The 26,054-nt window shown below is 38.5% G+C and overlaps 1 protein-coding gene across 1 annotated transcript; it reads right to left on the bottom strand.

Moving 5' to 3' along the window:
• Window positions 1-667: 667 nt before the first annotated feature.
• On the bottom strand, window positions 668-24,843 carry LOC120767766. The gene is made up of 9 exons (XM_040094004.1): window positions 24,821-24,843; window positions 23,966-24,138; window positions 23,625-23,756; window positions 23,429-23,547; window positions 20,982-21,108; window positions 5,539-5,740; window positions 4,562-4,898; window positions 904-1,034; window positions 668-803 (listed from the first exon to the last, which is right to left on the bottom strand). Exons 1-9 carry the CDS (start codon window positions 24,841-24,843, stop codon window positions 668-670), a joined length of 1,380 nt encoding a protein of 459 aa, XP_039949938.1.
• Between the last annotated feature and the right edge of the window lie 1,211 nt (window positions 24,844-26,054).

Genomic DNA, 26,054 nt, shown 5'->3' with positions numbered 1-26,054 from the left:
GATGCAGATTGTGGCTAGACGTTCATCCACCGGGGTGAATGCTAATACTTGACGATGGAGTCTCTCTCCCACCACGAATTCCACACCGAATTTGCGTTCCTTTATGTGGCCACAAGAGTAAGTACTTAAGCCATAAAGATTATAATAAACCATAAAATAGAAACAATAAATATTTCTGGGGCTATAAGTATCAATGCAAACATTTCGTGAACATTATGATATACAGGTTTAACAAATGATTTTTTGTCTAAAATTAAGAGAGTGACGAGATGCACATACTGCTGTGATAAACAAAATCAGTTGGAATACAATTAAGTTTGATGATATGTAAATAGACGTTTTTGGTTTCTATTCAACTGGATAACTTTGTTGGAGTACTTCAATGTATAGTTTTTGACAAGACAGCAAAGTTCAAAAATAGCGAGCCGAAAATGGTCAAACGAAGCGCCAATTTTGATAAGAAATGAGGAGAAATACATACTATATATATATTTTAGTAATTTGTAAACAATAATTAATTAATATAGGGAATTCAAATTCATACTATATTATTCGTTTTGGATTTGTTGTACTATAGGTTTTAACAGTTTTTTTTAATGGGCAGTGTAACGTAGTAGGTATGTGAATTAGAGTACATGTACTTACGAATTACTTGGATGCTTTCAGATTAATTAATTTTCTTAACTTTGTAGTTAACCCGCGGATCTTCTTGTAGGGAGTTGATTACATGCTTTGGTAGCGTTATTGCTGGCAATACTATTGAATGTGCCAATTCCTCGCTTTCATCGCCTTCTTCATCTCTTCTAGAAAATTAAGTTTGATGAATATAATTAGTAGATAAATGATATATAAAAGTGACTTAAAGATGAAGAAATATTGTTGTTGTTGATGTTACATTTTCACCTTCCTTTATAATATCTGCACATACAATCATCTTCGCTACATTTGACGAACAGACAGAGTAAGCATGGCAATAGCAGGAGAGTCAAAAGCGTGCCCAACAAGAATAAAATACTGCCAACCCAGACACCGTTCTACAAATATATATGTTTAATTTTAATTATTATCTACAAATATTAAGTAAGAGAATTTAAATTATTTAAAGAGAATACTATGCTTGGGTATTTTAAAAGTTCGTAAAATGGAAATTTTAATAGGATTTGCTATTGCGGTACGTTTTTGTTATTCGTACTGAGTAATACACATCCATTTGAATCTGCTTATAATGGCATGACTTTAAGGATATATTGACGTAAAGTCTGCCATACTGCGGATACGCTAGCTAGGTCATGTCGTCCGAATGGACGAAAATACACCAGCTCTGAAAGATTTCGAAAGCGGAGGAAGATCTCTACTCTGTTGGAAAGACCAGGTGGAGAAGGACCTGGCTTCGCTTCGAATCTCCAAGTGGCAGCACCTTGCGAAAAGAGGAAACGACTGGTGCGCTGTTGTTAACTCGGCTAAAACCGTGTAAGCGGTTTCTGAAAGTCTGCCAGATATTCAAGAATCCTGGATATGGTTTTGTCAATTTTAAGCAGAAACACTGTTATTAGGAAAGCACGCTTTCTCTATTTCAATAAAAAAAACTTACCCGAATATATTAATTGGTGCTTGATATTTAAAATTGAGTGCATGGGAAGTAGACGTGTAGTGTAGACTGTAGTTCGATTGCGTCCATGTTCGCCCATTAACATGGAATAGTCAGAATAGTGTTATATACTGAATTTAGTTGAAATTGGTTGAGTAAGTTCGGAGATGTGTAAATTCACCTAAAGGAGGCGATACCTCGCCCATCGTCCAATTTTGACCGCGGCTCCTGTAAAGGCCTCTTCTACCATACCGATTGTAAATTTTAATCTCTCTCAAACATTTACTTATTGATTTATCGCATTTAGTTATAGTTATTTTTAACAAAACTGGGAGACGGAGTTATAATCCGATTGTATCCGTTTTCACACAGTAGGTAGTGGTTTCTACTAAGCAAATTTAGATATTGTAACTTTAGTATGGATATCTGTAGTACTAGTTTCAAGCACAAGAAAATATATCAAGCTACCTGGCTGTCTCCGGATCGAAAAGCCACCAACCAGATCGATCACATTGCCATAGACGGAAGACACGTCTCCAGTGTTCTAGACGTGCGTACGCTTCGAGATCCTAATATCGACTTGGACCACAATCTCGTTGCAGCCAAGATTCGCACCCGCCTCTGTGCAGCAAAAAACGTACGTCAACAAACACAAGGAAACTTCGACGTCGAGAAGCTGCAATCACAACAGACAGCCGAACGATTTTCTACTCGGCTTGCACTATTGCTCTCTGAGAGCACTCGTCAAAAACTCGGTATAAGGGAACTGTGGAACGGCATTTCGAACTCGGTACGTACAGCTGCAACCGAAACCATTGGTTTTCGGAAAGTGCAAAAGAACAGCTGGTACGACAAGGACAGAGAGAAAACACGCTACCTCGCAACGTTACGATCGACCACAACACGTGCGGGATGGGATAGATACCGAGAGTTGAAGAGGGAAGCGAGACGCATTTGCAGACAGAAGAAGAAAGAGGCCGAAATGCGTGAGTACGAAGAGCTTGATAAACTGGCCGACAGGGGTAATGCTCGAAAATTCTAGGAAAAAAGCGGCGGCTTACAGAAGTTTTCAAAACCGGAGCATACTCTTGTAGAACCCCCAAAGGTGATCTAGGCACCGATGCCCAGAGCATACTTAAATTACGGAGCGAACACTTCTCCAGCTGCTGAATGGCAGTGAACGTACAACACCAGGAGAAGGCGAACCCGATTCCCCAATTGATGACGATGGAGCAGACGTTCCATTATCGACCATAAAGAAGTTCGAATAGCAATTACCCGCCTGAAGAACAACAAAGCGAGGGGCGCCGATGTATTACCGGCCGAGCTATTCAAACACGGCGGCGAAGAACTGATAAGGAGCATGCATCAGCTTCTTTGTAAAATATGGTCGGACGAAAGCATGCCCAATGATTGGATAAGCCTCCTCAACATCGCGTATAAGGTTCTATCGAGTGTATTGTGTGAAAGATTAAAGCCCACCGTCAACAAACTGATTGGACCCTATCAGTGTGGCTTTAGACTTGGCAAATCAAAAACCGACCAGATATTCACCATGCGCCAAATCTTGGAAAATACCCGTGAAAGGAAAATCGACACTCACCACCTCTTCGTCAATTTCAAAGCTGCTTTCGACAGCACGAAAAGGAGCTGCCTTTATGCCGCGATGTCTGAATTTGGTATCCCCGCAAAACTAATACGGCTGTGTAAACTGACGTTGAGCAACACGAAAAGCTCCGTCAGAATCGGGAAAGACCTCTCCGAACCGTTCGATACCAAACGAGGTTTCAGACAAGGCGACTCCCTATCGTGCGACTTCTTCGACCTGCTGCTGGAGAAAATTATTTGAGCTGCAGAACTTAATCGAGCAGGTACAATCTTTTATGAGAGTGTACAGCTGCTGGCGTATGCCGAAGACATTGATATCATTGACCTCAACATCCGCGCCGTTAGTTCTGCTTTCTCCAGGCTGGACAAGGAAGCACAGAAAATGGGTCTGGCAGTGAACGAGGGCAAGACGAAATATCTCCTGTCATCAAACAAACAGTCGTCGCACTCGCGACTTGGCACTCACGTCACTGTTGACAGTCATAACTTTGAAGTTGTAGATAATTTCGTCTATCTTGGAACCAGCGTAAATACCACCAACAATGTCAGCCTAGAAATCCAACGCAGGATAACTCTTGCCAACAGGTGCTACTTCGGACTGAGTAGGCAATTGAGAAGCAAAGTCCTCTCTCGACGAACAAAAACCAAACTCTATAAGTCACTCATAATTCCCGTCCTGCTATGTGGTGCAGAGGCTTGGACGATGATAACAACTGATGAGTTGACGTTACGAGTTTTCGAGAGAAAAGTTCTGCGGAAGATTTACGGTCCTTTGCGCGTTGGCCACGGTGAATATCGGATTCGATGGAACGATGAGCTGTACGAGATATACGACGATATTGACATAGTTCAGCGAATTAAAAGACAGCGGCTACGCTGGCTAAGTCATGTTGTCCAGATGGACAAAAACAGTCCAGCTCTGAAAGTATTCGACAGTACCCGGCGGGGGAAGCAGAGGAAGAGGAAGACCTCCACTCCGTTGGAAGGACCATGTGAAGAAGGATCTGGCTACGCTTGGAATATCCAATTGGCGCCACGTAGCGAAAAGAAGAAACGACTGGCACGCTGTTGTTAGCTCGGCTATAATCGCGTAAGCGGTGTCAACGCCAATAAAGAAGAAGCTTTAGTAGTTTGGTATGTACATTGAACCATGCCTATTTTTCAAAATCTTTGATCCGCAGGTGCCCCTTCGTACTGCGATGTCTTGTACTAAATTGTGTAGTATTTAGTTAAGGGATTTTATAGGTTTTGGATTAATGCCGTTTGTTGGGTGTGGTGTTTCCAGTATCGTTTGTTTCGAAAGTAGGTAAAATTTAGCTAATTTATAGTATATAAATTAGAATTGCATTGTAGATGTGTACTTACCAACATGTACGATTCACAGGTACAGAATTCTTTCTGTTTTGTCCTTGCGGAGCTAAGCATATCATCACAGGGTCCAAGCTCTTGCTTAAGCTTGTCCTCAGAATTTGTTTTAAACGCATTTACGTTTTGAACGATGAGTGATATTTCTTTAACATATTTGTTACAAGAGTCAACAGTAGTTTTACACAACGAATTTAATTCATCGTAGGCCGGTTTTAACGATTCGGTAAAATATTTACCCGCTTCATAACCACTACTACACCGTAGATATTCGTTGTGAGGCAGTCGCTTTGAAACTTCTCTACCATGTTTTGCCAGATCCAAAAGGCATAACGTTCTATTTTTTCGTCCATAAGAAAAATAGGTTTTGGCAAAGTCAAGCATTCTGATGCCATACCATTGAATAAACAGAAGCAGAAACGAATGAGAAAGAAGTGATTATTATGTGAAAACCAAGCAAGGAAGATTATACACTCTCGCAATCTGGAGGAATCAAAACTAAGACTTGACTATTAGACAAAATTTTGGATTGTTTGACAGCTTATTAGCTAAAATTATGATTTTCATCTATTTTTAGCATCAAACTATAGTGTCTCTAATGCTTTGATATACTGAGCGATTTGTATGGTATGAAGTCAACTAATAAAATGACAAACAATATTTTGAGTATATGAGAAGATCTGTCCAGAAATGTGAACATACATAATTTATTCAGTTTTAGTGCAAGGCTAGAATGTTTTAATAATCATTTAATGAAATACATATAATAATATCCCCATAATAAACCAATTTCATTTGAGACTTACAACTTGTCAGGGGTCTAATTTGTGCAAAGTTGCCTAGGATCTTTATGCAAAAATAAGTAAAAATAATAGCCTTGTTATCCAGATTTTATCGGTTTCAAAGTATGCTCGAATATATTGATCCCATTCTTAATTAGAATTTTCCGAAAAAATCCTTTTTTCTATCTTACTTACCTAGTTTTATATTCAGCATGCTTGCTTATTACGAGATCTAGCCACGTTTGGTTAAATGCTTTATATTCACAGAAATTTTTATCTGGATAGCCCTCAGAGCCGGCAAGCACAATATGTATAAATTTTCGATCCAAAATGGTGCAAGTGTCGATGCAGTCGTCTAAAATTTCAGCTTCATCAATGGTACTCCATTCAGACAAACCTTTTATCCAATGATTGTTTGTCAATAAAATGTATACGTTCTGATTATCCGTGCATTGCTTGTGCATCATATAAATGAAACTATCCCTTTTTGTTCTATATAGATACAAGAAATGTGGAAATATACTGAATATAGAATTGTATATACATATATATTATAATAAATTGCACCGACACAGCGCGAGATCATGTACCTTGTATTTTCTTTGCACAATCCATTATAATCAATAACTCCATAGAAGAAATGGAAAAATGTAACGAAAGCCATGAGAATGAAAGCCAATGTTAGAATTATAAAAATACTGAAAATTGTAAAAAAAATTGATATTTTGTCTGCGTGTCAGTCTTCAAACCTACAATACGAGAGGCTTAATCATAGCTTTAAATTTCAAACACAAACTGCATAATAGAAGCGTTACATAAATGACAAGCACCTGCAAATAGATAAGAACGTTTACTTGTAAAAATTCACTTTGTAATAGTCCAAAATTTTAGAACATTACAACAACAACTAAGAAGAGCTAAGTTTGGATGTAAGTGAACAATTCATACTCTTGCTACTTGAAAGAATCAAAACCCGGAAAATTCCGTCAAATGCTGACAAACTTTCATATTAAGCAAGTAATGAAGGGCTAAGTTTGAGTGCAACCGAATATTTTATACTCTTGCAACTTGCATGATTCAAAGCCAGGGCAGGTGTAAACCATTAACCAGAGGATCGGAATCCAAACAATTTTATATACATATATATGTGTACATATACAAATATATTTAAATGTATGTGTATAATGTGTGGTATATTAACTCATTGACTGGCCGACATACATTATAATATTGACCTCTTAAAGGTTTTAAAGGCAAAAAAGGATATATTTGTGTTTTTTTTGCGGCGACTTGAGTAATATAATTTTAATAAATTTAATGACATATTATTGTACAACTTTTGAAGTATATTATTTAATTTGCAATGCAAAATATTAATAAACCAGCTGACCCCGCAGCCGTTGTCCTGCGTGAAATTATGTGTTTTGAAATGAAAAAAAGTGGAATATATATTGTATTGAAAATCATTTATTTGCGATTTTTCTAAATTTTTTTTAATGCAGTTTGAAAGAAAACAATTTTTTGTTTCTGTTCTGGTCCATAAATGAACAGAGAAGATGGGTTTCCAACTCGTGAATACGTCACGTATATCTGGTCGTGTGAAAAACAATAGCATTTCCAGATTTATCTCACACTCTTCTAGCGACTATCCTTGCGTCCTGTTCATTGTCATCGCAAATGCAATTTTCCCTGGAAACTGAATAGGTTTGATGTTGATTGTCATCGCAAATGCAATTTTCCCTGGAAACTGAATAGGTTTGAACTGAAATGGCTGTCCCCTTGTAAAATTTTCACAAATTCATTGTATAATTTAGAAATAATCAAAAATATTCTTAAAATGATTTAAATAATTTCAGTCATGTATTCTCCGCAAACGATAAGTTGGCATACCAAGCCTCTCCAAAGAATTTAGAAATTCCACTGGATAATTCACGGCTTCGCCTCTATCGGCAAGACAATCGATCGATTTGTATGAGCACAAACCTCCCGGAATTTGAATCTTCCAGATTAAGTCATTCACATCGGTATTTTTGGCAGCTAAAATTGCGCGTGTACCCAAGCTATCGCAGTTACGATAATGTGGCCAATGTTTGGATAAACACTCGTGAATTGACAAAAGGCAGGTGAAATTGATATCAAACCACTGGAAGTATCAACCGAAATTTACCTACTTCCAATCCTTAGCGAATACAATGTAAAATGCCATTGGTCATTTTTTTCGTATCCCATAACTGCCGCGAATTTGAAGGCTGATATGTCGAAATGATTATCACGAAAAGTATGCGAACTTTAGTGGCATGTGAAGTAGCTATCGCATTGTCCACCGTTTGTTTCCATTGATTATCATGTTCCAGCAATTACAATTGCTCGCATGCTTCTCAAAAAGTTGCACACACTGTATCATTCACAATACGCAATGACTTAAATGAAGTTGAATCGCGAGACGCAGAACAGTCGAAAAATTTTCATGAATTGCAAAAGTAAATATCCTACAAAGCGCTTTATTGCAGTTCACGTATCGACCGTTGACAACATCGATATTCACGCCTCTAAATTGAATGCTAAGTGTTCTGCCATTGCCATCTGGTGAGCGAGTTTGCGTTTCCGAAAGAGAAGCACGTGGATAGCATTTACAAACCGAAGTGGGGTGATGTCCACAAGGTCCATGAACATATTGGTTTTCACCACTTCGTATAATTCTGGATACATCTCTGGATCAGGAATTTCCGCAGATTGATGAAAATGATATCATCAATTTGATCTGGTGTAACCACCATCTCCACCCAAAGAAGAATATGTTCATGTGCAAACAAGCCTTTTTTTTTTTGCTACTCAACAGAATCATCCAGCATCTAACAGCACCATATACTTATACCATACGTTGCTTCAAGATAAAGTCCATCTAACATCATAGCTGTCGTTTGAAAAGTCGTGCCTTGACGTCGTGGCCAGGAATAATGGGATGCCCAACTCCTCTCTCACTGGAAGTGAGAGAACAATTGCTAAACGTCGAAACCACCTAAACTTTGACAGTTGACTGGATTGGGGAGGTTTTGACGTTTAGCAATTGGAAACGAGCGATGGCCAGATTGAAATCTTACCAAAAAATATATAAACGGAGGAATTTGTTGCATCGTTCAAGACCTCTTATAAAAAAAGTAAAACAATGAATATTAAATAAATTTGTGAAATTTAAAGATATTTGATGAAACGTTTTGTAATTTGAAGCATCATAGTTTTATTTTCAATGGAAAATTATTAAAAACATTTAATGATTGAGAGCTAACAAGCTTAAATCCTTTTATTGGGTATTGAAAGGACAAAAGTCAGTTGTTTTAATATTCTTTAAAAAGATTTAAATAGTTTCTCCATATAATAAATAACCGCTATTTAGTAATTTTTATACGTACTAAATGTTGGGTGTTGGGTTAATAAATGCCCAAAATTTGTTATTTTGTACGATCTGGCCATAATGGAAAATGTTATAAAAAACGCTTATTTTGAGGCGCTCTCACACTGGAATAAGTTGGGCATCCCATTATTCCTGGTCGTGGCGATTGCTTGCTAACTGACCGCGATCCATAATTCCGCACGTACATACATACATATGTCATCGCATCTTGCCTTTCCTTGCCTTGAGCTGCCATACGTTGATGGCAAAAAGAACGCCGACCGATATTAGGGCGACCTCTTCGTGGCTTCGTAACAAATTTCAATCTGCAATTGATCTCTTTGTGTGAAACAGACGTAAAATTTTCACTGAATAATTTTCAATAATTTTTCTTTTGAATTTTTGAAAAAAAAAATTTCCATGGGAAAAAGTTACTTTTTGGAATTATCCAATTTTCCGACTTTTCCTCATGAAGAGTATAATGTATTTTCATTTCTAAACCTTCTTCGATCCACAATGAACAACCTCTGAAATTTTCATCGAGATTGGTGTAGCCAGTTTCTTAGTGTTACTAACAAACCAACATTCATTCGTTTGTATGGAAAAAAGAAAAAGGCTGGTTTTAGGGATTTTCCGGCAATCATTCGAATTTTTCTTGCCGTAGAAAGCATCCTTGAACCTTAACGAACATTTTAAAAAAAGAATTGGCAAAATTGGTCCAGGCGTTGTTGAGTTATGCGCTTAACAACTCATTTTGCGATCCATTTTTATATATAAGAAGATAAGCCTGTGACGAGAAATTGATTGAAATTGATATGCGGTTAATTTAAATAGAAAAATACCATCTGATTACCTGTGAAGAAGTAATGTTAAAATTTTCAAACGGATCGGTTGAATAGATTTTGAATTCTAATGTTCACGAACTTCAAAAATAACGTTTTTGGGAAAATCGATTTGAGATTTTTTGTACATCAAAAGTCAGTCCCTTAAAGAAGGGCACCTGTGGGCGTGGCCCGACCATAGTAGGTTTATTTTATATATCTTCCAAGCGGATAAAGCTATTTCACCAAAAATTGCACGGAAATAATTCTTGCAGTATTTTACGACAGTGCGAAAATATGTGAAAACGGATGATAGCCCAACTCAACAAGTCCCCACATAAGGTTTTGTTAAATATTTAAAAATACGATAAATCAATGACTAAATGTACCAGAGGCATTAAATTTACATCCAAGTTGGCACTCCAGGAGTGGGTGTGGTTCCGCAAAATTTTAGATGAAATCACATATGTATCTCGGGACCTGCTCTACCGATTTCAAGCACATTTGGCAAGTAACACTGTTCTAGTATGTATTTCTACGCTACCATTTGAAAATGGAAGAAATCGGACTACAATCGCGCCTACTTCTCTGAAATATTACACAATTTTCATTTTTATTTGGTTCTTTCACATTCCAGAATACAAATGAAGCACCAATTAATGTAGCGGGATAAAACTTTGCCAGAATAGTGCCTTTTAAGTTTACCATCTTGTAACTAAAAATTATTCAAATCAAACCCAGCATTATTATATCAAAGATGGGCACAAAATAGAAATTGATGAATACGTATTTATTTGTTTAGAAAAATGAAAATTCATCTTAATTTTTGAACAGACTTCATATATACTTGCAGATCTGGCATTTATAAAGCAATTATGGAAGAGTTAAGTTCGGGTTAATACCTTCAGATACATAAAGCTGGTTGGTTAGTTGTAGGTTTTATTATTATCTCAATTTTATTAAGATAGATTACATATTGACCGATATATGCGGTATAAAGTTAACCGGAAGTTCGAAAAACTTTATGTAAGGTGTATTTGGGGGCTAAGGGAAGTACTGACTAGATTCAACTCATGTCTGACACACAGGCATATTGATATCGAAATGTATTTTCTCAGAACTTCAATTATACATATATCTCATTTATTGATCGATATTTTTGGTAAAATGTCAAATATACATATTGAGTATCTAGGGGCATTGGTTTGATTTACGCAATTTTTAGTCATAAGATGGCATATTTAAAAGGTACTATTTGAGCAAAATTTTATCTTGATAATCTTGAAATATAATTTCAAAATGTTTGATGTGGGAGTAGGCGTGGTTGTTGTCCGATTTCGCCCTTTTTCACATCGTAACATAGGAATTTGGTATCAACTCAGGTGTTAAGTTTTATGTCTCTGTTAGTATGTTTGTGTTAGTTAATTATTTATCGCAGTTTTAGCAGGGTTTATCAGTACCGTTATATAAACAAAAATTTTTTTGCCAATATGCTTCAGATGCTTAGAGTGATTCCGAAGGTGAAGAAGATATTGTCGGTAACATACATATTTATCAACTGAATTCATATTTTTTAAGGAACTTGTCCATTTAACTTAATAACAAGTAAGAAAAGGCCAAGTTCGGGTGCTACCGATCATTTTATACTTTCGAAAATTGCAAGAATCAAGGCCAGGGAAATACATTAAGGGGCTATACCAGTGTGACGCATGAAAAATAAGGCGACTTTCGTGAATTTTTCTGAAAAAAAGTACTAGATTGAATGTTTTGACGTTCTATGGACGTAATAAAGTAAATTTTTAGCTATATTAAATTTTTTTTTTTACAAAAATGTGAGACGAGCCACAATATATTATAATATTATATTTGAACTTTTAATACGACATGGCAACATCATGTCAGCAAGTCAGCAGCGCCTGGCTTACAAGTAACGCTGAAACGAATACGACACAAAACGAAACAAGGAATACATAGTTTACCGTTAGGCTTGAGGACGCCCGCTGTTATTACTATATAGGGCTACACATCATACGATCAACTCTCTTCTCCTGCTGGTAGCCACCGCGTGCGCAAAGTGCGATAACCACCACAACTGGTGACCCCGACGTGATTTGAACACCCACCCGACGTGATCGATAGTTATATCGCGATTCATTAATATAATTTTAAAATTCGCTAACTATTTCGGCTACAGTGCACCTCGTTTATTAATTAAAACTACGCCAACACTTTTCGACAACAGTGCACTTTGTGTTTTTGTGCTCATCTGCGCACGTGGCTGCCCACGCATACGAACGATTGGAGGACAACTGGAGTTTTCCCGCAGTGCTGATCAGTACAGCTTTGAGAGCAGCACATACAACTTTTTAACTGATTAATTTTTTTAGCGCAAACGTGCAAGTGGCAGACAGTATAACGCCAGTCCAACGTGTTTCTATACGATGTCCGCTCTTCAATTCCGAACGACCAGCCTTGCGGTTCGCCCAACTCGAGGGACAATTTCATTTCGCCGGAATTTTCGATAAAATTACGCAATACCACTATGCTTCCTCACACCTTGACGCCAAGGCCGCCGCAGAAGTGGAAGACCTTCTTTTGAATGTTCCCACAGAAACGCCCTACACTCGCCTAAAAGGGACACTGATCGAACGCCTTACGCTCTCTCGACAAGCACGACTACAACAGCTTCTCGATCGAGAGACCTTGGGTGATAGAAAACCGTCGCAATTTCTACGCCATCTTAGACACTTGACAAAACCGTTCCGGACAACATTCTTCGTACTAAGTGGCTTAGCAGACTTCCGATGTCAACACAATCTATACTTGCATCCCAAGCAGATATGAATCTCGATAAACTCGCGTCTCTGGCAGACAAAATACACGACATCGCACTACCAGCAGAAATTAATTCGCTCCAAGAATCAACAACAACATCAGCAATAGAATCACGCATTTCCCGTCTCGAAGCTTCGATTAACGAGCTAGCTTCCAGTTTTAAGCGGCAGAGCATATCTCGTTCGCGCACATCTTCTCCAGCACTGAACAACGACACATGCTGGTATCATCAAAATTTCGGCAATAAAGCGAAATATTGCCGATCGCCTTGCTCGTTTCAGGGAAACCTACCGTCGGTCCGTTAGTGGCGGTTAGCGGCTCCTCACTCGAATCAAACTGCCTTTTCATAACAGATCGCGCCACCAAAATCCAATTCCTGGTGGATACTGCCGCTGATCTCTGTACTTTCCCTAAAGCTCTAGCACTATGGCCGTCCGAACGAATCAATTATAATCTCACAGCAGCAAATGGGTCTACGATTAACACCTACAGTTGCATAACTCTAACACTAAACCTTGGCCTCAGACGAATTTTTACATGGCGCTTCGTGGTGGCGGACATAACGAAACCTATTATTGGCGCAGATTTTTTAGCTCATTTCGGCATCTTACCCGACCTCAAGAATAGCTGCCTTATCGACTCGATAACTGGACTAAAAACCGCATGTAAGTTATCTCTATCAAAAATCATTTCGGAAATTAAAGTACTGCCCGTCGATCCTATATGGGCAGATACACTAAAGGAGTTCCCTAACCTGACAAAACCCGAAGGAATCTGTCAGCCAAAAAACATACGATTCAGCACCACACCAGGCCCTCCAGTTTCCTGTAAAGCTCGAAGACTTGTGCCCGACAAACTTAAAATTGCCAAGACAGAGTTCGAGAAAATGCTACAACTAGGAATCGCTCAACGTTCGAAGAGCTCCTGGTCATCTTCGCTCCACCTGGTTCCAAAGAAGTCTGGCGCATGGCGACCTTGTGGGGATTATCGACGACTTAACGCCCGTACATTACCAGACCGATATCCTGTACGTGTCCTCGAAGACTTTACTGCTAATCTTACCGGCAAAACAGTATTTTCAACAATTGATCTAGTGCGCGCTTTTAATCAAATACCTGTTTCCAAAGAAGATGTCGACAAAACTGCAATTATAACACCGTTTGGTCTTTTCGAATTTCCGTTCATGACGTTCGGACTCCGGAATGCCGCACAAACATTTCACCGATTTATCGACGAGGTAACACGAGGACTAGACGACTTCTTATTTCCATACATAGACGACATCCTAATCGCTTACAAGGATGTTACGCAACACCGCAGCCATCTTCGCTTACTTTTCGAACGACTCACTAAGTATGGTGTCGTAATTAGCACCGCTAAGTGCCGTTTTGGTCAGTCTGAAGTGCATTTTTTGGGACACCGTATTTCAGCCAAAGTAATCTTAACTCTTTCTGGTAAAGTAGACGCGATAGTTAACTTTCCACGACCAAAAACGATCCGAAAACTGCATGAGCTCCTTGGCATGATAAATTACGAGGGCTGCTATATATATTCTGGCCTAGGGCAACACTTAATGTTGCCAGGTGCAATCTGACATTTCCATTGGAAAGTTTCACATTTTTTAGCATAACATCACTCAGAACGTTTTGTCATTTAATCGTGAATTCTTTTATTTACAGGGAATTAAAAAATTCATCTCGGCCAAAAAATGGAATTAACTTGTCAACATTTTCGTGCGATCATTTTTCACAACTTTCGACGTGGATTATCACGACAAGAGTGCATCGATGAACAAAAATCTTTGTATGGCTATGAAGCACCATCCTATAGCACTGTGAAAAACTGGTACAACGAATTCAGTCGTGGCCGACGCTCGCTCAAAGACGAATTCCGTGAAGGTCGTCCAAAAATAGCCGTTGTGCCAGAAAACATCGATGCCTTACGTGAACTGATAATGCAAGACCGTCATGTAACATACCTTCAGATAGAGGCATGCCTATGCATTTCTATTGCATAAACACCTGGCCGTAAAAAAAGGTTTGTTCTCGTTTGGTCTCGTTGGATCCCGCCCAATTTGACAATCGCTCAAAAAAAGGCTCGTGTGGATTGGTGTAAAGAAATGGTGAAAAAATACGATCGCGGTGCTTCAAAAGACGTTTATAAGATCGTCACAGGTGACGAATCATGGATCTATGCGTATGAGCCCGAAACAAAACAGCAATCGACAAAAAAAAATAAAAAAATAAAAAATAAAAATAAAAAAAACATTTTCGTTGATAAATATGCCTATTTACATTATTAGGCCAGAAATATCTATATATAGCAACCTACGTATTATCGTAAATTCTTTAAAAATGCTGCTAAGTTACAGACACCCCTGCACGAGTACATCCAAGGAACTTCAATAAAAGTTCTCATCCGGTCCCCTGGACAAAAGAAGGGGATGCAGCGTTCGTTCAATGCAAAGAAGAGCTACGTAAAGCAACAATATTAGCATACCCTGATACAACGCTCCCTTGGGCAATGTTTACTGATGCTTCATAATATGCGGCGCCATTGGCCTTCTTCAGCCAAAAGCTTCAACCCGCTCTTAGGAAATACTGTGCTTACGATGGTGAGCTTCACGCTATCTACGCAGCTTTACGAAATTTTCATTATATTTTCGAAGCACGACACATCACGATATTCACGGATCACAAACCATTGCTACACGCTTTTTCTCAGGACCCCAATAGAGCGACACCCTGGCAATTCCTCCGCCTAGATTTCATCAGCCAGTTTACAACCGATATCCAACGTTTAGCCGGAAAAGACAACATCGTCGCAGATGCTCTTTCTCGCATCGAAGAAATTTCAATGGCAGTATCTTCAAATGAACTTGCTCAAGCACAAGCTGAGGATGAGGACCTTCAGCAAAGAATACAAAGGGAACAACACGATTCATTAAACTTGCGACCAGTCAACATTCCAGACTGCAATAAACCAATTTATTGCGACGTTTCGACCGATATTATTCGTCCATACGTTCCCACCGCGCTGAGGAAGAAAATATTCGACGCTCTCCATAGCATTAGTCATCCCGGAGCACGAGCCTACGTGCCTCCTCCATGGCAACATCATGTCAGCAAGTCAGCTGCGCCTGGCTTACAAACAACGCTGAAACGAATACGACACAAAACGAAACAAGGATTACATAGTTAACTGTTAGGCTTGAGGACGCCCGCTGTTATTACTATATAGGACTACACATCATACGATCAACTCTCTTCTCCTGCTGGCAGCCACCACGTGCGCATCGTGCGATAACCACCACAAAAAATATTGAAAAATAACGGAGTTATGTGCTGTCAGCGGAAGTGCCGAAAAAAAAGTGGCTCAACTGCTGGCATGATTCTGGTCGAATGAGTAGCTGAAACAAAAAAAGTCAAAATGATTAACTACGAACTTTGAAAAATATCAAAAATTAAGAAAATGGCGTTATTTTGATAAATTTTCGGTCGTTTTTTTAATGCCAAATTGACAATTTTAAACCAATCAAAAAGATCGTAGTCCATTGCATAGCAAATATACCCAATTTTAATTTGAAGTCGATCGGTCAATTTTTCGTTGAGTTATGATGTCAGCAATTTTGAAAAATGTCGTTTCGAGAAAAACGCGTTTAAAGTTTCACTTATATATGTTTGCATCTCTGAGCGGTCGCTGTTTAGAACGCTGCCATTTAAAAACTATTCAAGATATGACCTTGCCGATTTCACAGGATATTTTTGAATATACATATAAACTATCGAAAAAGCAGAACAAAAAAAATTTTTTTGTGAAAGTGTCACATATCTATATAACTCATACACTGATGAATTCGGCATAAAATTTGTTAGAACAAGTAAGGAAGGGCTAAGTTCGCTTGTCACCGAACATTTTATACTCTCGCATGATAAAGTGATAATCGAGATACCGTTATTAGCAACTTTATTTCGAGAGTATAAAAATGATGCCCTCTGAATTACATGAAAATATCTGAGAGATTTACTGATATTTTCGGTGAAAAATTAGGTTAGGTTAGGTTAGGCACTGAGTTCTTCGTGTTCGATATCAGGGATCTTGAAAAGTTATAGTCCGATCACGAGTATTTTTCCACAAGGGATACCTCAGCTCAAATACCGTATTTGTGTAAAGTTTTATTCCGCTATCATCATTGGTTCCTAATGTATATATTATACAGAGAAGGCATCAGATGGAATTCAAAATAGCGTTATATTGGAAGAAGGCGTGGTTGTGAACCGATTTCACCCATATTTCGTACATGTTATCAGGGTGTTAAGAAAATATTATATACCGAATTTCATTGAAATCGAGCGATAGTTCCTGAGATATGGTTTTTGGTCCATAAGTGGGCGATGCCACGCTCATTTTCAATTAAAAAAAAAAAAGCCTGGGTGCAGCTTCCTTCTGCAATTTCTTCCGTAAAATTTAGTGTTTCTGACGTTTTTTGTTAGTCGGTTAACGCACTTTTAGTGATTTTCAACATAACCTTTGTATGGGAGGTGGCCGTGGTTATTATCCGATTTCCTCCATTTTTGAACTGTATATGGAAATGCCTGAAGGAAACAACTCTATAGAGTTTGGTTGACATAGCTATAGTAGTTTCCGAGATATGTACAAAAAACTTAGTAGGGGCGGGGCCACGCCCACTTTTCCAAAAAAATTACGTCCAAATATACCCCTCCCTAATGCGATCCTTGTGCCAAATTTCATTTTAATATCTTTATTTATGGCTTAGTTATGACACTTTATAGGTTTTCGGTTTTCGCCATTTTGTGGGCGTGGCAGTGAGCCGATCTTGCCCATCTTCGAACTTAACCTTCTTATGGAGCCAGGAAATATGTGTACCAAGTTTCATCACGATATCTCAATTTTTACTCAAGTTACAGCTTGCACCGATGGACGGACGGACGGACAGACAGACATCCGGATTTCAACTCTACCCGTCACCCTGATCACTTTGGTATATATAACGCTATATCTGACTCTTTTAGTTTTAGGACTTACAAACAACGGTGTGTGAACAATACTATAATACTCTTCTTAGCAGCTTTGTTGCGAGAGTATAAAAACGAAACCCATTATACGTAATGTATGGGAGTTTTATTATCATCCCACATATTAATAAACTAAGTCGATGAGTGTCAAACCTTAACACGAGCTTCATAAACATATTATGTATTTGTATTCCTTTTCAAATAAAAATTTGAACTAATAACTGGTATTTCAATAGGGACGCTACAAATTTAGACCGAAGTAGAAGTAGTAGGGACAGCAAACGACACTATATATCTCTTACTCTGGTTTGCAATTTCATCGTGGAAAGATATACGATCCAATAACGAGTCGAAACTATTAAAGTTTACTACCGAAATTCGAAGTCAGTGGCCTCAACTTTAGGAGCGCTACCTCTAATTTATGGTCGTTATAATCGTCCTGTCTAATCAACAATTGAGCGTCTAGTGGAAAATTTTCAATACACAGGCACACTACAAACTGTTCCCATGCCAGCGAGACAAAGAAGTGCTTGTAAAGCCGATAATATTGCGCACGTCGTTCTCAAGCGATGGGATCTCTGTGACGTCGTTGTGACGAATTTGCGAAAAGATCTTGGCCTACTTACAAGATCAAATTGACGCAAGACCAAAAGCCGCTTGACCACCACAATCGACGTATGTTCTTGAATAGCTCTGAGCAACAACTTAAAAATAAATAAGCAAAATATGCATTGTTTGTCAGGCAGCAATCTACATGTACTCCATTAGTCACCATTGCACTCCGAAAAAATTATGGTTTGGTGCAGGCTATGGGCCGTCAGCGTCATTGGGCCGTACTTCTTCCGTGATGATCAAGACGTCACACTACTGTGAATGGGAATCACTAACGCTCAATGATAACCGAATATTTTTTCACCGGATTGGATGGTATGGTCGTAAACAATATGTGGTTCCAACAGGAGAGCACCACAAGCAACACAGCGAATGTCACAATCGATTTATTGAAAACCAAGTTTGGCGAACCTGTTATCTCACCAAATGGCCCAGTGAATTGGACGCTTCGGTCGTGGGATTTGGCGCCGTTAAACTAGTTCTTGTGGGGCTACGTCCAATCTATGCCAACAAGCCAGCAACGATTGATGAACTTCATACAAATATCGAACGTGAAATTGTAACAGTATCGGTCGATGCAAGCTTGAAAACCGTCGAAAAATCAGTTCAGCTTCTGGACTTGTGCACGCGTGCCCGTAGTGACCATGCAGAAGAAATCGAGTTCCACACATTATATAAGGAATGTACTTTGACAGGAATAAAGAAATTCGTTGATAACCCAATTTTTGTTTTATTAAAGAAAAAAAACTGTTGTAGCCTTCTTAGTGAAAACCCTGTTACTAAGTCTTAAAATACGGGTAAAAGATACCATAATATGTGTACAATAAATTTAAAATATAATTTATAACCCCGTTCACTTCTCATATGACGCTACTGTTAAAAACTAATAAAAGCGCGATAAATCAATAACTACATACGCCATAGGTACCAAATATTTGGACCCCAGTACCTATAGTTGACTTTTGATCGAAAATATCGGTGAATGTATGAAATATATGTATAATTGAAATTCAGGGACAGCACTTCTCTGGCAATGGTATGTCTGTATGTCAAAAATTGGGTGAATTGAACCAATACTTCCCTTAGCCCCCATATACCTAATATAAAGATAATCCGGGTGACTTTTTACCGCATATATCGGCCAATATGTGAGGTATCTCAATGAAAATTAGTAAGCGTGTTTTACTCATAACAATGTATCTTTGTGAACACAATAGATGAACTTGAGCGAAAACTTGACTTACCCCCCATATAACCAATATCAGGATTTTCGAACACCCGGCTGACTTTACTCTATATGATTAGTTTTTTAGTAAGTGACATGTTAATAGTATGTGGTATTGGGAAAAATAGATAAAATCTGGTCGATACCACCCAAATTTGCATAACTGTCAGTATAGGAGTTATATATAGTATAGGTATGTATATATAAAATTGCTTGGCTTTCGATCCTCAGGTTAACGTTTCACACCATAAAGTACTATTTCCCTGACATTTATTCCTCCAAGTTGCAAGAGTATAAAATGTTTGGTTCCACCCGAACTACGTTCTTCCTTACTTGTTATTTATGAATTATTATTTGTATTACTAAATATATAAAATGTCATATATTTTTAGTTGGATCATACTGAAATCCGTTCAATTCATATGAATATACATCGTTGTTGTTATTTTGAAAATCGCATTGAAAGGTACTTACCGCTATGGCTATAATACATATAACGTATCCAAACTTGTATGGTGCATTACGTTCCGTCATTTTCTTCTGAAAGAGTGTATTGACTTTTTCGTTTATAAAATTTCTTTGTTGATTGACTCCCACCGCTTTTACATATTTTATTTCGAGTAATGATGAGGTTGTTAATTTCGATTCGATCCGATGTGCAGGAAACGAAATGAAGATATTAGGCTAATTTTAATCCATGTGATTGGTTGCGATTTCGAAAAAAATGACCGAATAGATATAAATGGTGCATTCCAAAGTAAACAGGACTTAAAAAAATAGAAAAAAAAATTCAAAATAGTCACCTTCTGCTTCAATACAGTTTTTTTCACGGTTCAAACGCATGTCGAACGAGTGTTTTAGCACGTTGGCCGGTATGGCCACCAGTATGCCGGTGCAAGCCTTTTGAATGACTTCTATATCTACATATATAACGCTTTCTTTTCATGGGCAAATGCATTTTTGCGAAAAGAACTCGCACGGTGCCATATCAGGTGAATACGGGGAGTGGTTAATGGTTAAAATGTGATTTTTGGTCAAATAATCGGTCACAAGCGTCGATCGATGACACGGCGCATTATCATGCAACAAACGACAACTTTCATCTTCGCGATATTCGGGCCGGAAATGCGAATACGGTGCACCAAACACTTAAAGACTCCAAGGTAGAATGCCGCATTAACGTTTTGGCCGGGTGGAACAAATTCTTTGTGGACAATATCTTTGGAATCATAAAAATAAATCAGTAATTTCCGGTGATCACGGATTTTGATTGGCCCACATGTTGATCGTAATTTATGACGTCACGACCACATTGAAAACGTTGAAACCACTCGTGTACTCTGCTACGGGATAGGCAACCGTCGCCATAATATTGTTTCGTCAATTGAAACGTTTCGGTAAAAGCTTTACCAATTTGAAACAAAATTTAATGTTGGCTCTTTGTTCGTAGCTCATTTTCGCATCGATAACACAAACATACTCACACTTAAAACGCACTAGCTTCACTTCCAATCGATAAAGATAGCAGATTCTAACGCACCAGTCGACATATAGATAGGGGCCCTAGATTCAAAGAGTCCTGTTTACTTTGGAACACAACTTATATATAAAAATGTGTTCACGATAAAAAGAGTTCAGCAGTGGACACACTTCAAGATTTGACACAACTCTTATTTCTTACACTTACAAAAATATATAGTATATGTATGTACACTTACATATTTCATCAAAAAAATCCTCAATATGGTTACATACACGTGACATCCTCTTATGCGATTGGGCAGTTCTGGCGTAGTAAGGCAGGAGTTCTGAAATCATACTTGAGGAATTGTATAATTTCCCCCACTGTTTAGAAGGAGGAGAAAAAACAGCTTATAATGGTATGAGCAGTAAACTATAAAGTAAAAATTGGTTGTGGAGCTAATACTACAGCGTCGAATAATAATGTTGCTTTAAATTTACTCGGCTATAAACTGTTTCGCCAACGATTTTCTAGGAATATATATGAATCCAGTACTATAAAAAATTCATCAAGCTACCTGGCTGTCTTCGGATTGCGCAACCAAATCGATCATGCTGTGATAGACGGAAGACACGTCCCCAGTGTTTTAGACGTGCTAAGGCTCCGAGGTTCAAACATCGATTCGGACCACTATCTTGTTGCAGCCAATCGATTTTCTACTCGGCCTGCACTCCTGCTCTGAGAGCACTCATCAAGAACTCCGTATAAGGGAACTGTTTGCGGCATTTCAAGTTTCTTACGTACAGCTACAGCCGAAACCATTGGTTTACGGAAAATTTAAAAGAACTGCTAATACGATGAGGAATGTCGTGACGCAGCGGAGAGAAAACAGACCTCTATTTATGGAGGGAACACCTGCTGAATGGCAGTGAACGTACAACGCCAGGAGAAGGCGAACCCGATTCCCCAATCGACGACGATGGAGCAGACGTTTCATTGCCCGACCATGAAGAAGTTCGAATAGCGATTGAACGTCTGAAGAACAAATCGACGGGGGCGAAGGGTATCCAGCCGTGCTATTTAAACACGGCATCGAAGAACTGATAAGGAGCGTGCTTCAGCTTCTTTGTAAAATATGGTCGGACGAAAGCATGACCAACGATTTGAATTTAAGTGCTAAGTGTGCTCGGGCCAATCCACAAAAATGGAAATCCCACAATCTGAGCCAACTACCGTGTGATAAGTCTCCTAAATATAGCATATAAGGTTCTATCGAGCGTATTGTGTGAAAGATTAGAGTTTGCCGTTAACAAAATGATTGGATATTTTCAGTGTGGCTTTAGACCTGGACATTCACCATGCGCTAAATCTTGGAAAAGACCCGTGAGAAGAGAATCGACACACACCACCTCTTCGTCGATTTCAAAGCTGCTTTTGACAGCACGAAAAGGAGCTCTCTTTATGTACCGATGTCTGAGTTTGGTATCCCTGCAAAACTAATAGGGGTGTGTAAACTGACGTTGAGCCATACCAGAAGCTCAGTCAGGATCAGGAAGGACCTGCCCGAACCGTTCGTTACCAAACGATGTTTCAGACAAGATGACTCTCTTTCGCGTGACTTCTTCTGCCTAATCTTGGAGAAAACAATTCGAGCTGCAGAACTTAATCGAGTTAGTACAATCTTCTAAAAGAGTGTACAGCTGCTGACGTATGCCGATGATATTGATATCATTGGCCTCAACACCCGTGCCGTTAGTTCTGCTTTCTCTAAACTATAAGAAAGCGAAGCAGATGGGTCTGGCAGTGAACGAGGGCAAGACAAAATATCTCCTGTCATCAAACAAACAGTCGTCGCACTCGCGACCAGGCACCCATGTCACTGTCGACAAACATAACATCGAAGTTATAGATAATTTCGAGAGAAAGGTTCTGAGAAAGATTTGTGGTCCTTTGCGCGTTGACAACGGGGAATATCGCATTCGATGGAACGACGATATTAGCATAGATCAGCGAATTAGAAGACAGCAGACATGTCGTACGTATGGACGAAAACACTCCAGCTCTGAAAGTATTCGACGCAGTACTCGCTGGTGGAAGCAGAGGAAGAAAAAGGCCTCTACTCCGTTGGAAAGACTCGGTAGAGAAGGACCTGAGCTCGCTTGAAATCTTCAGTTGGCGCCACGTTGCAAAAAGAAGAAACGCGCTGTTGTTAACTCGGCTATAACCACGTAAGCGGTTTCTACGCCAATAAAGAAGAACAAGAAGCCCTCCTTATAGTAGTTAAGCCGCACGTGACTTTCGCCTTATAGGAGGCCTTCAGAGTCTATCCAAAATTGATGATATATTCAATGTCGAGATTTTGTTACCTGAATTTCAATTTGTTTGTCGACTTCATTTAAATATGAATGATTAGGATGGGTCAAAAACCCGAAAAAAATTCAATTGCAAAACTTATAGTTTTGTAGAAAACTTTTGGCTCTACAAAAAGTTAAAACGAAACAAGTTTTGTTCTATCTGATTACAAGAAAAAATAGAAAAGGTGTCCAAGAACATTTTTTCAGAGTTGCAAGCAAAAAATATTTTTGAGTGCTACAAGCAACCATTAAGTGAAACGATCACGTTTTATGGCAAAATGTTGCGAGGGTAGAAAATATAACAAGTATGGTTTAATTTGGCTTAAATTATTTGTTTGTAAGTACTTACATCGTCTAATGAAAATAAATGGCTGCCGTATTGAAGGCTCTTAATTTTATGAACAATGGGAATTCCTTCGTTCCCTGAAGCCATATATGCAGAAAAGTTTCTTGCAAACACTCGGTAAACTAAGGAGGATCATTTTAAATAGTCATGTATATTTAGTCAGGGTGGTTGGTTTTTTAATAATTTTTAGCACACTTACCATCATCATGCAGTATTGTATTGAGAAAAGCCGACATGATGACATTTTCTATATATGGTTTGTACATCCTCTCGTAATTTTTTGACATTTTTTGCAGTTTCGTCGTTGCAGGGTAAAGATCTTTTAGTAAATCTAAAATTAAATATATATACACAAATATGGATGAATGCAGTATGCAGTTATATTATCAATCATATTGTTGAAAGTTTTACTATTTTTAGCTACCATCTATTGTGATTGTATAAAGAAATTTCATCAGCATATGGGGCATGATCACAATTGCCAATTAGTAATTAAAGCATTTCTACTTGATTTTAAATTTTAAAAAATAATCGGCTTACCGGAATTCCAGCAGCTATGAATTGAATCGTCCTTTAACTTTTCAAAATCGTCGCCCAGGATTTTGGATACGACTGTTCCGATCTTATCAAATTTATTACTTTGCGAATCTTCGGGTTTTGCATATACTTGCTTTAGATGTGCAATATTTTTGAAGACAATGTAGAGCCCGAAACTATAGATGGGCATGAAATAAAGAAAAATTAAGTGAAATTCGCAAATTGATAGATAAGGACACTAATGTCCAAAATACAAATAAAAAGAAGCAAAACTGTTAATATCGGTGGAGCAACACGTCTTTTGTCAGAGGGATATCTCAAAAACTTTGAGACTAAACAGACTGACATCACTAAATATACTCAGACCGTCACGCTGTAGTCTCCGAAATTTCATTCTGGGTGTTACAAATTTTGTGGCCAACTTAATGTACTAGGCTGTACGTCATTTAAAAATATTCTTTTGAAATTTACGAACATTTCCTGATGGTATTAATTAAATCCCCTGTATATCCTCTCATATTACGCGGTTATAGCCGAGTTTACAAAAGCGCGCCAGGTGTTCTTTCTTTTCGCTGTTTGGCGCCACTTGGAGGTTTAATTTAATTACTACTTTTCTATTTGGTCTTTCCTACAGAATGGAGGTTTTCCTCTTCCACTGCTTCTCCCAGTAGGTACTGTGTCGAGTACTCTCGTTGCTGGAGGATTTCCTTCCATTCGTACGACATTAATCGAGTTTATTAAGTTTTGGCTTGACCATTCAACAACATTCCCACAGAAGTCAATATCGAATAAAATATCAATAGAATTGAACGACACTAGGATGTCCAAGAAAATACTGGTACAGGTTGTACTAAGTACCTTGGGGTAGCCTTGGATAGCATACTGATGTGGCCAATGGAACTGGTTCAGAGGCTCGCTGTACTACGATTTAACGAAGCACTAAGAACCACTCCAACGGCGGATCTTCAACTAGTGCTAAACCTGCCACCTATAAACATTTTGGCTGCAGGAGAATTTACACATATAACCTTTTTGCTGCAGCTCGGTGGGTAATCGTAGTTTGGAAATTTATGTATACATGATCCCACTTTTCAATTGGGAAAAAAACATTCAGAGTAAACATGGAAAAGGCTTCGCGCAACACATTAAAAAGTTATGCAGACGGATGGCCCGAAAATGGAGGACGGAATAAGACAGGTTTTAAAGCTGCCGGACCCCTGCAGCATATTTTATGCAGAGGTCTTTGCTATTAGGAAAGCCGCTAAGCTGGCTTCTATTGCATTTGCAAACAACTCCAGATTCAACATCTACGTGAACAGCCAAACAGTAAATAAGGACTTAACCTCGGTTCGGACAGAAGTGTCTTGGGAAGCAGAGTCAGGAAAAAGCAAATTCATTTCTACTGGGTGCCAAGTCATAAAGGCATCGATGGCAGTTAGTTTGTGGGCGCGATTACCAAGAGTGGTGCACGGCTGACATCCAATATCCATGTATTGACCTTACGAGATGCACATTTCGTAGCCTCATGATATGAGAAACTGGAAGAGATATCGATAGTGAAGCTGCAGATCCTATTGAAATTCGCTTCAAGCGCTGACATCGTGAAAGATGACTACTTCTCATGAACAACGTAACGGCACTCCGTCTTGCATAGCTTAGGACCAAAAATGGTCTGTGCGTGGCCTGTGTATATAACTTAACTTATACCCTGAATAGAAGTTTTACAAACTGAACGGTCGGAAAAAAGAAGGATATGGACAAGCTTTTTTAAAATAGTTTATGGCTTAAAACAATGATGTCTCTGAAGAAATTGTTCAGAGTTGTTTGTTAGGGATCTTTTATATTTGTGAAGGGTATTATGGTTTCCACGCAACTGATTTTAGCGGGTTTTCCGTTAAAACATTAAAACTTCGTAATTTATGGCGCTTACGCAATTTTACGCTTACATTTTGCATTAATTGACTATGTTAAAGTGTGCAGTGTGAAATACTTAGAACACAAATTGTAGAATATTCCTTTATTCTTATACCCTGAACAGGGTATATTAAGTTTGTCATGAAGTTTGTAACACCCAGAAGGAAGCGTCGGAGAC

The sequence above is a fragment of the Bactrocera tryoni genome, chromosome 2 (genome assembly GCF_016617805.1).
Source record: "Bactrocera tryoni isolate S06 chromosome 2, CSIRO_BtryS06_freeze2, whole genome shotgun sequence".
NCBI lineage: Eukaryota > Metazoa > Arthropoda > Insecta > Diptera > Tephritidae > Bactrocera > Bactrocera tryoni.
This window is presented reverse-complemented; position numbering and strand designations above follow the sequence as displayed.

Coding starts and splice junctions, on each gene's coding strand:
- LOC120767766 (XM_040094004.1), bottom strand. CDS start 24,843: ATGCTATCCAAGGCTACCCCAAG. Junction 23,548..23,624: donor TACAATACTGCATGATGATG/GTAAGTGTGCTA, acceptor GATCCTCCTTAG/TTTACCGAGTGTTTGCAAGA. Junction 21,109..23,428: donor ATTTATTTTCATTAGACGAT/GTAAGTACTTAC, acceptor CCTTCTAAACAG/TGGGGGAAATTATACAATTC.